The sequence below is a fragment of the Enhydra lutris genome, unplaced genomic scaffold, assembly GCF_002288905.1.
Source record: "Enhydra lutris kenyoni isolate GAN:26980312 unplaced genomic scaffold, ASM228890v2 scaffoldscaffold84, whole genome shotgun sequence".
NCBI lineage: Eukaryota > Metazoa > Chordata > Mammalia > Carnivora > Mustelidae > Enhydra > Enhydra lutris.
The window spans coordinates 1537171-1550859 of NW_019154168.1; the positions used below are offsets into that span (position 1 = coordinate 1537171).

Consider the following 13689-nt stretch of genomic DNA (forward strand, 5'->3'; position numbering starts at 1 on the left):
TGTGTAGAGGCGGAGACAACACCCCAGCCGCGCGCGCTGCCGGCCAGGGCTTGCGCTCCTAGACGGTTGGGGTCGGGGTCTAGTGCCTCCTACCTCCTCAGGCGTACCGGTGGCTCCTCAGAGCCTGGCACTCGGAGCCTGGCAAGGATCACGAAGTGTCCCCCGCTGGGGCTGCTGCCTGCAAAGAGGGGGCAGGGAAGCCGGGAGCCCGGTGCGCCACTTCGCCGGCAGCCTCGGCCTGGGCCAGGACTGGCTCGCGGTTCCCTCGCGGCTTTGCTCGGGTCCGCCTCCCCCTCCCTCCCCCTTCCCGCGAGCTGCCTCCGCCCTCCTTCCTCTGCCTCCACCCTCAACCCCCATCCCCGTCTGTCGGGAGCTGGGCTCCGATCCCTTAGTCTGCCCGAGCTCTGGATGTGGGCGCCGGACAAGTCCACGGCGCCTCCCCCCAAGATGGACAGCCGCTACACCAGCACTGCGGGCATCGGGGACTTGAACCAGCTGAGCGCGGCCATCCCGGCCACGCGGGTGGAGGTGTCCGTGTCCTGCAGGTGAGGACGCAGCCCTTCCCCTCCCTCCTCCTGCTCTCTCATCTGCCTGGTGGGTAGCGCTTGCCAAGCGCTCGGGGCACCCCGAGGCTTTGCTGGGGTGAGAAGTTGCGAGACGAGTGGGAAACACCCCAGTTGTGGGTCTGAGTCACCCCCCCCCCCCCCCAGCTGCAGTGACAGAGCGGAGAGCACGAACGTGAAGCGAGTAGTGGGCTACGGAACTGAGACTTTTAATTTTCTTTCTGGGAAATGCTGTAAAAGTTGGCTGGGCTGTGACTCAGCGGCGGGAACCCCGGCCGCCGCCCACTTTGCAAGCCCTTTTTACGTCCCAAACCCGAACTGTTGTGGTTGGGTGATACGGGAATCAAAGAGGCCAGCATTGCCAAGAGCGCCTGTGACCGCTGCACGCAGTGGCCCGGGACTCCGTTCGCTAGGCGTGTGCAAACCTGCTATTGCTACAGTTGGCTCCAAATCTCGCTGCTTCCTCCCCACCCACTTCCTGGAGCCATCCAGCTTGCTTCCCCGCCCCACCCCTCCTGGCTTCTTGCTTTATGCCTGATAGGTAGAGATTTCGGCTCCAGCTTTCTTCGCAGACGAATGTGTGACTTACCCAAAATCTGGGAAGTCACGACTTTCTGCCTGCAAGTAGACACAGTTGGAGTGCTTATAACAACTGACATTCTGCCCAAGGACTGTAGATTTTAACTCCTTTGCCTGACATTGTTTGGGTCAGTTTTCCTGTAAATAAAGCATCATAATTCCTGTATCTCGGTAGATTTTGAGAAAGAGGTGGGGCGGACTATAATAAATTGATAATGGCCGCGGGAGAGGGAGAATTTGCATCATATTGACTCTGGAGCCCACTCCCTTGTTTGCATACTAGGATCTCTCTCAATGGAAAAAACTTCCGTCCTAACCACTTTGGCCCCAAGGTTGTTTTCAGTACCCTCGCATTCCTTTACTTAGCAAAATTTGCCTCGAAGGAATCTAACAAACTTGGGGAATCTTTTAGATGTAAATAAACCCTGAAACTTAAAATGGTGTTCCCCCAGTAGTATTCGATTTTGCATTTTCACAAGACTGAGTCGAGAGCCAAAGAAATGGATTTTCACTTTTTGTGGAAATTCAAGCACCAACAAACCAGTAGAGGTGTTAATTAGGGGATAGGGGATAACCTTTAGCTATCCCTGAGACTATTTCCCATGATTGCTCGCTTCCTCTTAAGGCTGACCTCAGACTGTGGGAACAATGCTGGTAATGGTAGCTAAGCTTGCACTCTTGCCTTACTACTGTGTTTCTTGCTTTAAGGGCTGCCCGAGATTTCTTCCTGTCAATTGAACAGGTGAGGCTATATGGAAAACTCTTTTCAGACATTAATTTCTAGGCCTTTTTCTTTATTCTGAAGCTGCCTTTGGATGCCCAAGGGAGGTCATTAGTATACACACATAATGCAAGGCCAAAAGTCCTGCAGTAAAAGCATTTTCTAGAGTTCTTCTCTGCTGAACATTCTACGAAGCCTGAATGGCATGTAGCCTGTACTTGACATGAATATAAAAGTGTTATAAAATAAGGAGGCGCCTGAGTGGCTCAGTGGGTTAAACCCTCTGCCTTAGGTTCAGGTCATGATCTCAGGGTCCTGGGATCCAGTCCCGCATTCGGCCCTCTGTTTAGCAAGGAGCTTGCTTCCCTTCCTCTCTCTCTGCCTGCCTCTCTGCCAAGTTGCGATCTCTGTCTGTCAAATAAATAAATAAATAAATAAATAAATAAATAAATAAATCTTAAAAAAAAAAGTGTTATAAATTAAATCCCAATTTCCCAAAAATTCTTTAGGACTGATGGGGAAATGATACCTTCACTGGTTTTTCTGCCAGTGGGATCCACAGTTAACCACTCTTGCCTGTGCGCGAGCACACAGGGGCAAGGTGTGTCAGGAATCCTGTAGTTAATTGGCTTTAAGCCAGTTTGTTTAAACTTGGTACCTCAGACCCTGGACATACCCTTGTTTAGCCTTTTCTTCTTATCATTGATTTGGTGTCCTGCTTTTTTAATTTTTAAGTTTTCACATTAAAAAAAAAAGTCCTGAAATAGAACCCAAGTACGTAGAGTACTTACATTGTTGGGAACTGAATCTTGTAAACAGAGATGGTATCCTTTCGGCTTTGGGATAAGAGACCTGGTTACAGATTCTGGCTCTGTGACTTAACGATGTTGTTACCTTGGAGTTAGTACTTAAGCTGAGCTTCCTCATCTCTAAAATGAGGAAAATTATGGTGTTTATCTCATACAGAATGACATCAGAGTTTGTTAAGATGATGTCTTATACACTGTAGGACACAAAAGTGTTAAAAAATGTTAGCTATTATGATATTGGAAATAGTATTTAATAAATAAATGTTTTATATATAATTCAGTTTGGAATTCTGTAAATAGTCTTTTTCTTTTGTACTTCAGTAAATTGGTAAAGAATACAGGGATAGAGGCAGCCTTGGGATACCTGTTCTCTCTTTCTTCTTTGATGAGTATAAGAGCTTATATTCTAGGATGTTTTGAGGGGGGAATTTCACTTAGCAACAAGGCTCAGTTGTAGACCCCTCAGTCTTACTGTGGGCAAGCAAAGCCAGGAATTCCCTTGCCTTTCTGTGTTAGAGACGTCTGATGATTCGCTGATGCTTAAAAAGGCACCCAGTATTAGAATCCCTTTTGATAACCTCCTTTCTTTGTCCCCAATCTGAGACCTTTAAAAATCTTTATGACATTTTCATCTCCATTTTGGGGGAGGTGAAGAAATCAGCAATTGAAGCTTGAAGCTAAATATAATTCATGGAGATCATTTTGTCTATTTACTCACCAAGTGTTTCATGTCTTTTGTATGTTTAGCATTTTGCCCTGTTCCATGACACATGGCAAGGGAAGTTCTCTGAAAATGTAAAGTCTGGTTGGGAGATGAGTATTCCGTAATACGTGATCACCTAGGACTAAATCCAGAGATGAGGATCATGCACGGAGAGGGGTGAGATCACTGTGCAGTGGAGTGCTTGGAATGTTCTACAAGGAGGAGATGGGGCTTGAGGGGAGGTGAGATTAATGTGCATGGTTTGCATTAGAGAAGGGACAGCATGACATGGAGGAGGCCACAGACTTGCTGTGTTAGGGTAACAAGTCCACTCTTCTAGCTGTTTAGGTAGAGACACTTTCCTACTCTATGACTTCCCTTCGTGTAGTTCTTGCAGTCGTTTTTCTTCATTATGTTACTTCATAGATTTTTAAAGTTAATTGGGTTACCTAATTAAAGTGCCAATAGCCGAAAAGATACAACCTCAGAAACATAAAATAACATCTATAACATTCACATTGGATTTGGAAAACAGCTTAATTAGGATGAGGCAAAACCAGTGAGAAAAATATTATGTAGTAATCACTCATTTCCCTGGAACTTAGGTTTGGTGAACTATTTCTAACACATAATCTTGGTCATTTTCTCTGATTGAGAAGGTAGCTTGTCCATTAAAAAAACTGAGAGCGTTCTGTGTTGTAGACTTTGTAAGTTAGCCACCACTTGTAACTTCTTTCGCAGCGATAATCTATGGTGATAAAACCAATTTTATTTATTTATTTATTTATTATTATTTTTTTAAAAGATTTTATTTATTTATTTGACAGATAGAGATCACAGGTAGGCAGAGAGGCAGGCAGAGAGAGAGAGAGAGAGGAGGAAGCAGGCTCCCTGCTGAGCAGAGAGCCCGATGCGGGGCTCGATCCCAGGACTCTGGGATCATGACCTCAGCCTAAGACAGAGGCTTTAACCCACTGAGCCACCCAGGCGCCCTGATAAAACCAATTTTAAACGCTCATGTCGAAGGAGGAATACAAAATAGGAGCACCTACTTTGTGCTAGGCATTCTGTAAAGTTCCACCCGACCTGGCCATGACTTTTTTGCCTAATCTACCACCACTCCTCACATGAACACCATGATTTAACATAGTTTAATATGTGCTTACTATCCGCTAAAGCTGATGACAGATGAATGTGGCTGCAAAATGAGTCTTACAGCCCCAAAGAATGTGCTGGTGTCTAGTGGACTGAGTCCTCTTCACCTGTGTGGCTATGCACCTGCCCCCCATCTCTCTGCCCCGAACACCCCTTCCTCCCTGCCCCTTGTTGTTTTGATTAGCTGATGTTCCTTCTTTAAGACACAGGTCAAACAACATTTCTCTCAGGACTCCTCTCCCAAAGTGGATTTTATTTTCCCAAAGCAGCTGGTAGGTACCAGTATTATAGTTACGTTATGACTCTTGGTTTCTGTATTCACCTTGAGGACAAGTTTTGTTTCTTTCATGTCCATGGGTTCTGAGCCGGGCACAGAATATGTAGTGAACAAATTCTGGATGCTGATGTTTTCTGGGTAATGGTCTGGCACGGAGATGGTTGCTTGCCTGTTAAAACACAGACTTCTGGGTCCCTGTGCTGGATATACTCTCAAAATCTCTCGGACTGGGGCCCAGGAATCTGGACTTTTCACATGTGCTGATAATGCACATTAAAATGTTTGATGAGCAAATGACTGACTGTAGTCACTTGGTCTGGATTAGCAGTACCTTTTCAGGGATGTGTGCTGGAGCTGGTCTGAATGGGATTGAGACCGGAATCTGTGCACCAGTTGTTAAATAAAGCAGTTATTAAACATTAAAATCGTATAAACCTGAAATGAAATACATTATATTTTAAAACAAAGTTAAGACATACTCAAAAGCTATCACTTCCTAATGATTTTACTACATTTTACTATTATCTATACTCTTTACTGTCACCTGTGCTCCTTTTAATCGGCGAGGTGACAATATTATGTGTCAGGTGCTGCTGCTCATCTCTTCTGTCCCTGTTCAGTGACGTCACATTGGTAGGTTGAAGTTGGCTGTGGTGGGAATATTTACACCATGGAAACTGGTAAATACTGCAAATTGGGGCTTGTTTTGTTGTTGTCTGCACTTAAGATGTTCTGTGGGAATCAATTGGCCCTCTGGAATTTACAGTGAAAATACCATATATACTCTTATTGTCTAAAAGTCGTGTGCTCAGCTACACATATTTTATATCAGTAAAATTTATAACAAATTATGTAAATACACACATGCACGCACACACACATCTCTGCATTCAGTGTTTTTTGGAGAGCTCACAGTTAAACATGTTGCTTATATACACATCACTGTTTTTAGGCCTTTTGTAAGATTATACAAAAGAAAAAAATTTTTGCTGCTGTTGGACTGTCACTGTTAGAAATAACAGTGTCAAGGTCGGCACTGTTGTGGTCTTGCTTCTCTACTTGGAATAAGTGAGGCTGTCTGGTTTCATAATCCATGGAAGGTTGTGACAGCTTGCATTGTATTGTGTATGTGTATTGTGTATTGTGAATGAAACAGGAAGGTAATTGAAGCTCTGTACGCTTTTTCCTTTCTTCTCCTTTTCACATGTTTCTTTCCATTTCCTTATTCTGTCTCACTTTGGAGACTTTGTTTTCTGTTTCTCTATCCACTGGTGGCATATACTTTGCAAGTTTTCATGTTACAGTTCCAGTTCCAGACCACCTGGGAAAGCAAATGGGTATTGCAAGAGAGAGAATCTACTTGGTCCAGCGGGGATTGGCCCAGTTTGAAGCAGATGCGTTCGCTGTTCTTATTATCTATGGTGCAAGAAGGAAAGAGTTCAAACACAGCAATGGGGGTTTCCACCACAGTCCCCTTTGGCTTATCTCTTAGACATACTCTACCATTCTTTAAAAACACAAGAAGTTTGAAATTAGTGTATAAATAGGTTTCAAATGATGTTAACTGAAAAATTAATATGCACACATTATATAAAGGGATCGTACTATATTCTATACAATTTATGTTCTGTACTTCTGTTTGTTTTGTATCATGTATATGTTTCTGTCATTAGGTTTTGAGAAAAATAACCCTCCATGTCTGTGAAGTAGTCTGTTTTTTGGGCTTACTGTATTTATTTAACTTATCTCTTATGTTCCAAAATTTATTTCAGAAAGTTACTATTCAGATAATGCTAATGAGCATTCTTATTCACGAACACTTGACAACAGCTATGATGATTTTTTTCCCTGGGATAGTTTTCTAGAGCTGAAGTTATTAATAAGCTGTCTTCTCAAGGGGATTTTAATAGCTTATTTTGGTTGTTTCCCCCCCTATTCCTCTTTAAATAAGTAGACTCAAGTCTAAACTACTGGCTGCACCTTTCTAAATACTTTTATTCTCATGAGAAAGTTGCATTGAAAGATTAATGAGAATTTGGGGCAGCAGAGTGTAGCAGCAAGAAAATGGAATTAGGAGTCAGACAGATGTCTTTAAATCCCATTTTTATCCCTTTTTGAATGTTATTTTGGGTAACTTATTTCAACTTTTGGAATCTCATTTCCTAATCAGTAATACAGAAATGATTTAAAAACCAAATGTACAGTATTATTGGAGAGTTAAATGAAATAAATCTGTAAAGTGCCCAGGATTGTGCCTGTCACAAGAAAAGCACTTAAGAGCTGTTAATCTCATCTCATTTTCTTATGACTATATACTAGGTAGCATATAAGCAACATAGATGACAGGGTACCTGTATTTTGGACAAATTTATATTCAATTGGGGGAGTCACAGAAACATGCAATGCAAAGTGACATAAAGCTTCATGTTCAAGATGATAATGATAGCCCATCTCATACACCTAAATGTAGAGGATATACAGAGGAAAAGTGGTCAGAAGAGTATGCATTTGGAAATGCATAGGGCATTTCTGCAGATTCTACTCCATGGCTTCCCTACACCCACACACGCAATTAGACGTGTGGACCCAGTGGGATTCGACAGATAGGGAGTAGTGTTTAACAACAAAGTTTTAGAATGAAATCACATTCTAGCACATTCTGGTATCCTACCAATAAAATCAGTAGACTGACACTTAGATAGTTCTTTTGTGTTGGACACGAGATAAAACATATCCGAGTAGATGACAACACAGTCTGAAGGAGCATGAAGCTTTTATCATCAATAATAATGTGAGATGTATTTAAAAGGTGCCTTGCCCCAAGGGCCATTGTTCACAGCCTGACATGTAATACCTTAAATGTTTCCAAACATATGACAACCATCCATGTTAATGCCTCTTCAGCAGGGACGTTGGCTCTCGGGTATTCTTGTTCAAGTTATGAGACATTTTGTCAAGTTTATTCTACAAAGAATAATACTCCAAACATGGAGGGGATTATCAGTTAACTTTGTGAAACTCTGAAGAAAGAAAATATCAGTGATAGTCCCTGGGAAGTGAGTACTTCTCTTTATTATAAGTATGCAGTTATAAGCTGCACTAATGACATCAGGAAACAAGAAGACTCTCGGCATTTGCTGTATATTTTATTTAAAGTCAAAATCTAAATCTGCATGAGACTGTGGAAAACATTTAACATATTCTAATTCACTCGGTCTTCGTAACAATTCTGTGAAACAGGTGGTTTATGTCCTATTTTACAGGTGAGGAGATAGAGGTTCAGAGAGAATGTAAGTAATTTGGCCTAAGTCACACACCTAGGAGGTGGCAAGCTTGAGTTCCCAATGCATATATGTTTAATTCTTAGGTATATGCTTCTGTCCACCAGACATAGTCTGGCATTCTTCCATAAGTTGTATTTTTTAGGCTTTAAGGGCAGGTAGGATTCTTTTCTATCGGTATTGATGTGTCGGTGACTGAAGAGAAATGACAAAGCTGAGAGACACAATTATAACACATGATATCTATACCATCACAAAGGGGATATAGAATTCTGTGCCTTTTCTGTTCCCTATTGGTGAGAGCTTGGATAGAACAGTTCAGATGAGTGACATAAACCTTAACCATTTGATATTTAATTTCCAAGTATTGATTCTTATCTCTTTTCTGCTGCTGAGTTACCTAATGAAGCTGTGGGAGATTAAGTAATGAGCAGACTGTTTAACTAGAAATCAGCAGGCAGGGTGAGATGAAAGCTAAATGCTGGACAAAGGTGATGAACCAGCCAAATGAAAAGTAGAGGGAAATTAATTGAATTGACGATGTGACATTCATACTTACCACTGGGGTTGAGAACTGACTGCAAGCTTTGTCATGTCGGTCCTCTGCTTTCTTAATAATGAGGAAGTCACCACTTAACTTGCTAGCTTTTCAATAATAAATTCTAGGGTCTCCTTTCATGGCAAATATGCTCTTCAGAATTCCATATAAACAAAATAGTTATTTAGATATTGAAAATGTCAGCACAGTATTCTAACTGAACTGTGATGTGACCTCATAAAAGTCGTTGTTTTCTACTTTGCTAATTAGCTGTTCTCTGTCTTTTCATACATATATCTATATATACATATCGCAAGTGACACATTAATTTTATTAGGAATAATCTCAAATGTCAGAGAGTGCAATCAACCAGATATGATTAAAGTTGTCGTACCTGGTTGAAACCAATGCATTTCTCAGCCTTAGTTAGTATAATAGTGGTTTTAGAATCATTTCGAGAAATTTGTTTCTCATTGCCTGCAGATCCTTATTATTGTGTCCTTTTAATGTGTATAATGATGTGGGCATTCTTACAAATCTTTTCTTTTTTTTATCTAAATGTACTCCTGTAAAGGGAATATCACATTATTTGTGGTTTTCTAGGTAATTGAAACCTCAGTCATTCTTCTTTAATGTCTTCAGTAGGTTTTCATGTTTCCCATCTATAAAGCAAAGAATAAGAGAGAGAGAGTGAGCAAGTTTTGGACATGGCTCATTGTCTGACTTATTTGGATATCTCAACTTTCAAATTAATTGTGGAAGCAGAAATACTAGAAAGTTGATTGCCATTGATTTTTATGTTAGAGGTTTCATCTAAAGCCTCTTTGTAGGCATTGGGAAAAGGAGGCATAATCAATATTAAGCTGATAGTGAATGTTTCTCTTAATTGGTAATTTAAATTAGTGAATTTAAAATTGTTTTTGGAGAGAAGTTTGAAATATACTAGCAAAAAGATAATTGATTTTCATCTCAAGATTTGTCTCACAATTTAAGTTAAATGGTTGTCATTTCTTTGCGTTGCTTAGGTCATTTGTCATTTGAATGTCATTCATGTGACTTCTTTCTTCCTTGTCGAATGTGCCAGTCAAGTATAGTGGAAATCTCCAAGTTTTCATTCTGTTCCTGACTGGCTCTGTAACTTTGACAACTTTACCAGTTCTCTGGGCATCACCTCCTATGAAAGGTTGAGTCCCTGGTCTAAATGACCTGGGATGTCACTCAGAGCTTGTTAATTCAATGACACTGGAAGTAGGACCTTGAAATATAATGTAAACATGCTTAGATTTAAGGGAATCTTAGGATTGTCAGTCCTCATTTGAAAACTTAGACCCTAATGCTAGTGTCTGAGTTTTCAAAGGGATTAAGGTAGACTATTTCTAATGCCAACCACTTCCTACTTCATAGTCCTCATTTCACTAAATATTGTCCCAAAGGGATGCCAAGCTCTACTATTGCTGTTCTAGTTCTTCCTCTCAGTAGAGATCCATAGCTGGCTTTCTTTATCTTGCAAATGAATAATGTTAGATATTAAAAATATCCATGCCTTTCTTCCAATTCACTTTTGTAATATGTCACTCCCCCCACCCACCACCATTTATATCTTGGCAAATACAGAGCTTCTAGTGGGGATGGCAAGTGGGTTCAATTTTTTGTTTACTGATTAGTTGTTACTAAGCGCTGACTGCCTGAAGTAGCACTTGGAAAGATTCGTAAGGAATATCTCAGTTTTGTGGGAAAGCATGCGGTATTTGATTTTTGAAATAAAAGTCAACTGATACCAAGTGACATGTGTACTATTAGTTACCTGTTGTTACAATCTTTAACCTACTTACCAGTATCTGATCAATCACTGTAACTTTCTATTTGGCTCAACTCTCCAAAGTATTTGTCACTTCCTTTTCCATTCCTGCTGCCAACCTTCTTGTTCACGAAACTGTATTTCCCCCCAGAATATTAAAATATCCTCTGAACTATTCTCTGTGACTCCAGAATTCACATTTTTGGTCTATTCTTCAGATGTTGTGTAGTTAGCTTCCTAAATAAAGCTTGAATTGTGGGATTTTCCTTTTGCAGAAACTTACAGTCTTTCTCCTTTTCTCACAAAAGAGAATCCAAGCAGCTTTAACATGGTGTTGAGGGTCTGCCCTCATCCTGGACAGATTTCCATCCCCTGCCAGTCACATCTCAGATATGGACTCTAGCCAAAGTGGAGTACTTGCCAATCTCCAGATCCCTTGTGTAACATCAAAGTTCACTGATCGCTCTAACAAATATAATATACTAATAATGAAAATGTTTGAAATATTATGAGAATTACCAAAATGTGACATGGACACAAAGTGTGAAAATGATGCTGGGAAAATAGCACCGATTGACTTGCTCAACATGGGGTTGCCACAACCTTAAGTTTGTAAAAAAAATACAGTATCTGTGAATCACAGTAAAGCAAATCCAAATGAAGTTTGCTGTGCCTGTATACCTTACTTGTAGCAACCCCATAATGTTTTACTAGATTCCTGAACTGGAATTAATCATTTCTTCCTTTGAGTTCCTACACTGCATTTCTTGCACTTTTATTTTGATGTAATTATTTAGGTTTTTTTGCATGTTTGTCTCCTCTACCAACTATGAGTGCATATTTGTCTTATTTTTGATTTTCAAAAACCTGTTTGTTCTGCACATTAGAAGATTGTTAATAGATATTTGCTGCCTTATGTACAGATTGGAAGAATGAATCTGGACACACATGCATTTGTCTATGTCTATATTTTTTTAAAATATTGGTTTCTGTGTATAGTAAAACATTAAAATGACTCATTTTACCAGTACAATTTAATAAAAGCATATAGTTGCTCAGTATTACTTAGTGTATATAAAATATCCCATAAAGTTTTATTTGTGAACAAATGAGAGACAAATAAAAATTTTAAATGAACTGACTTTGCCTCCAAATAACAAAACTAGTTTTAGAAGTAGACACTTAATAGTTTTAAACAGTAGCAGCTGACTTGCTTATTCAATATGGGATGGAAAATATGCAAAATAGAGAAATAATAGAATTTGTATGTGTGATGAGATCCTATATAACATATCTAAATAAGAAAATGAACATATCTTTGACCCAGGGAAGATTTTTGTCTTGGAGAGAGATGTTTCTAGTAAGTTATGTGGTGAACTGATAAAGTACAGCAGCACACGATGGTTTCACTTGGGTAGAATCAAAGGTAAGAAGAACTGTTTGGTGGCTTGGCCTCTTCAGGAAGCAATAGGTTTCTTACCTGCTACTGTACTTTCTGCCAGACCCTGTGTTTTTTTTCCCAGCAGTTTTAATTTTGTGTCATAAAGGGGTAAACAGAATTTTAGAAAAGTCTAAATTCAACTAAAAAAAGTGTTCACAGGAAGATGGAAGAAGAAATAATACTTTCTATAGAAAAGGGGGAGAAACCCTACAGAACTTCTTTTTATGTGCACAAGTAAAAAATGAGCATATTTACTTAAGTTACTATCTGTAAGTCACGTTGTTCCCTGCGCTTGTCTGGTTATAAAGTTTTATTGGATAGGCTAAAGAATTTCCGAAGTACTTTTGATACAGTTGGAGTATCTTAGTGTTCAGTTGATTGTATTTTGCCTAAAATGTTATATCCCACCTGATTACATTGAATCTTTCCAGAGACACTGACTTTAATAGTGGTTCTTACTAGAAAGAAAAAAAAAATTTAAAGCTACTTTGTTTCAGTGAGGGCAGTACATGGATGAATTCGTTTAATGCAAGATGATATGATGGTAACGATTTAGGAACATTTCTAGCACATGCATAAAAAGATGTGGTTTAAAAAAATGAAATTATCGGGTGGTTGTATCACTTTCATCTTGGGGGCATGATTTCCACCAGCTATTCTAAACAAGGGTTTATCATCATCAGAATTGCTTTAGAGATTTTTCAAAGGATGTATGGGGACTCCTGAGAATTCCAGTTTCCTTCCCTCAAGGGACTAAGTCCTCCCCACCATTTTCTCTATCCCCCCAAGCCCTGTAGAATTTCTGCCGGTTGAGCCTCAAGCCTTGATCTTGCCTCTTTAATAGGGCTGACTTCTCTGCTTCTGACTGGGTCCAGGCCTGTCTGACTCCTGTGGATGCCATGGCAGACGTTCCTTGCCTCTCCCCACCTCACATCCAGCTATGGCCACCCTCCTCCTTCCTGCCATTAATCCTGCACATTGACCTGCTAGAGGCCTGTTCAGAAAGCAAATACTATCATACTCTTACTCTCTTGTTTAAAAACCTTTAATTGCCTATGTATTAAGTCCATGAGAACTTTACAAACCCTGACCTAGCTTTTCAGCCTCATCTCTCTCTCTCCATGTACCGCCACCCTCTTCCTCCCCACTGGCTTCTAAAAACTCTCTCCTAAACTCTAAGTCATTTCAGACCACCTGCATTTCCTGAGAGAACTATGACGCTGAAACCTCGGTTCTCGTGGGGATAGTTTTGCCTGTTTGTTATCCCACTTGATAGACTCCATAGACTCCGTAGACTCTACTTTCCCTGATCCTTCGTATAGAATTGACTGTCCCTCCCTTTCTGTCATCTGTAATGAATTTATTACACACATTCCACATTCTGCTGCATATGTTTGTTTACAGATTTGTCCCCTTATTAGAATATACATGACCTAGGGTCAGGAGCCCATGTGTTCATATCAGTCTCCAACACCAAATCCTTTTCCTGTCACTCAATAACTTGGTCCTTGTTGAATAAACATTTGAAAGAGTATCAGACAACTATTAAATTATAAATTCCTATAGGACAGGAATTGAGTCTTACTTGCTTTTTTTTTTTTTTTTTTTAGGATTTTATTTATTTATTTGACAGAGAAAGAGCACAAAGAAGGGGAACAGTAGGCAGAGGGAGAGGGAGAAGCTCCCTGCTGAGCAGGGAGCCCCATGTGGGGCTTGATCCTAGGACCCTGGGATCATGACCTGAACCGAAGGCAGACGCTTAACTGACTGAGCCACCCAGGCACCCCTCTTACCTTTGTATCTATTTAGTATCTAGACCAATGT

General features: G+C 40.3%; 1 protein-coding gene across 1 annotated transcript in view; it reads left to right on the forward strand.

Moving 5' to 3' along the window:
* Positions 1-408: 408 nt before the first annotated feature.
* Positions 409-13689, forward strand: part of LOC111161344 (copine 8) — a 202807-nt gene continuing 189526 nt past the window's right edge. Inside the window, exon 1 of the mRNA XM_022524935.1 lies at positions 409-545. Coding sequence (XP_022380643.1) covers positions 409-545 — 137 coding nt within the window. The remainder of the gene's footprint in view (positions 546-13689) is intronic.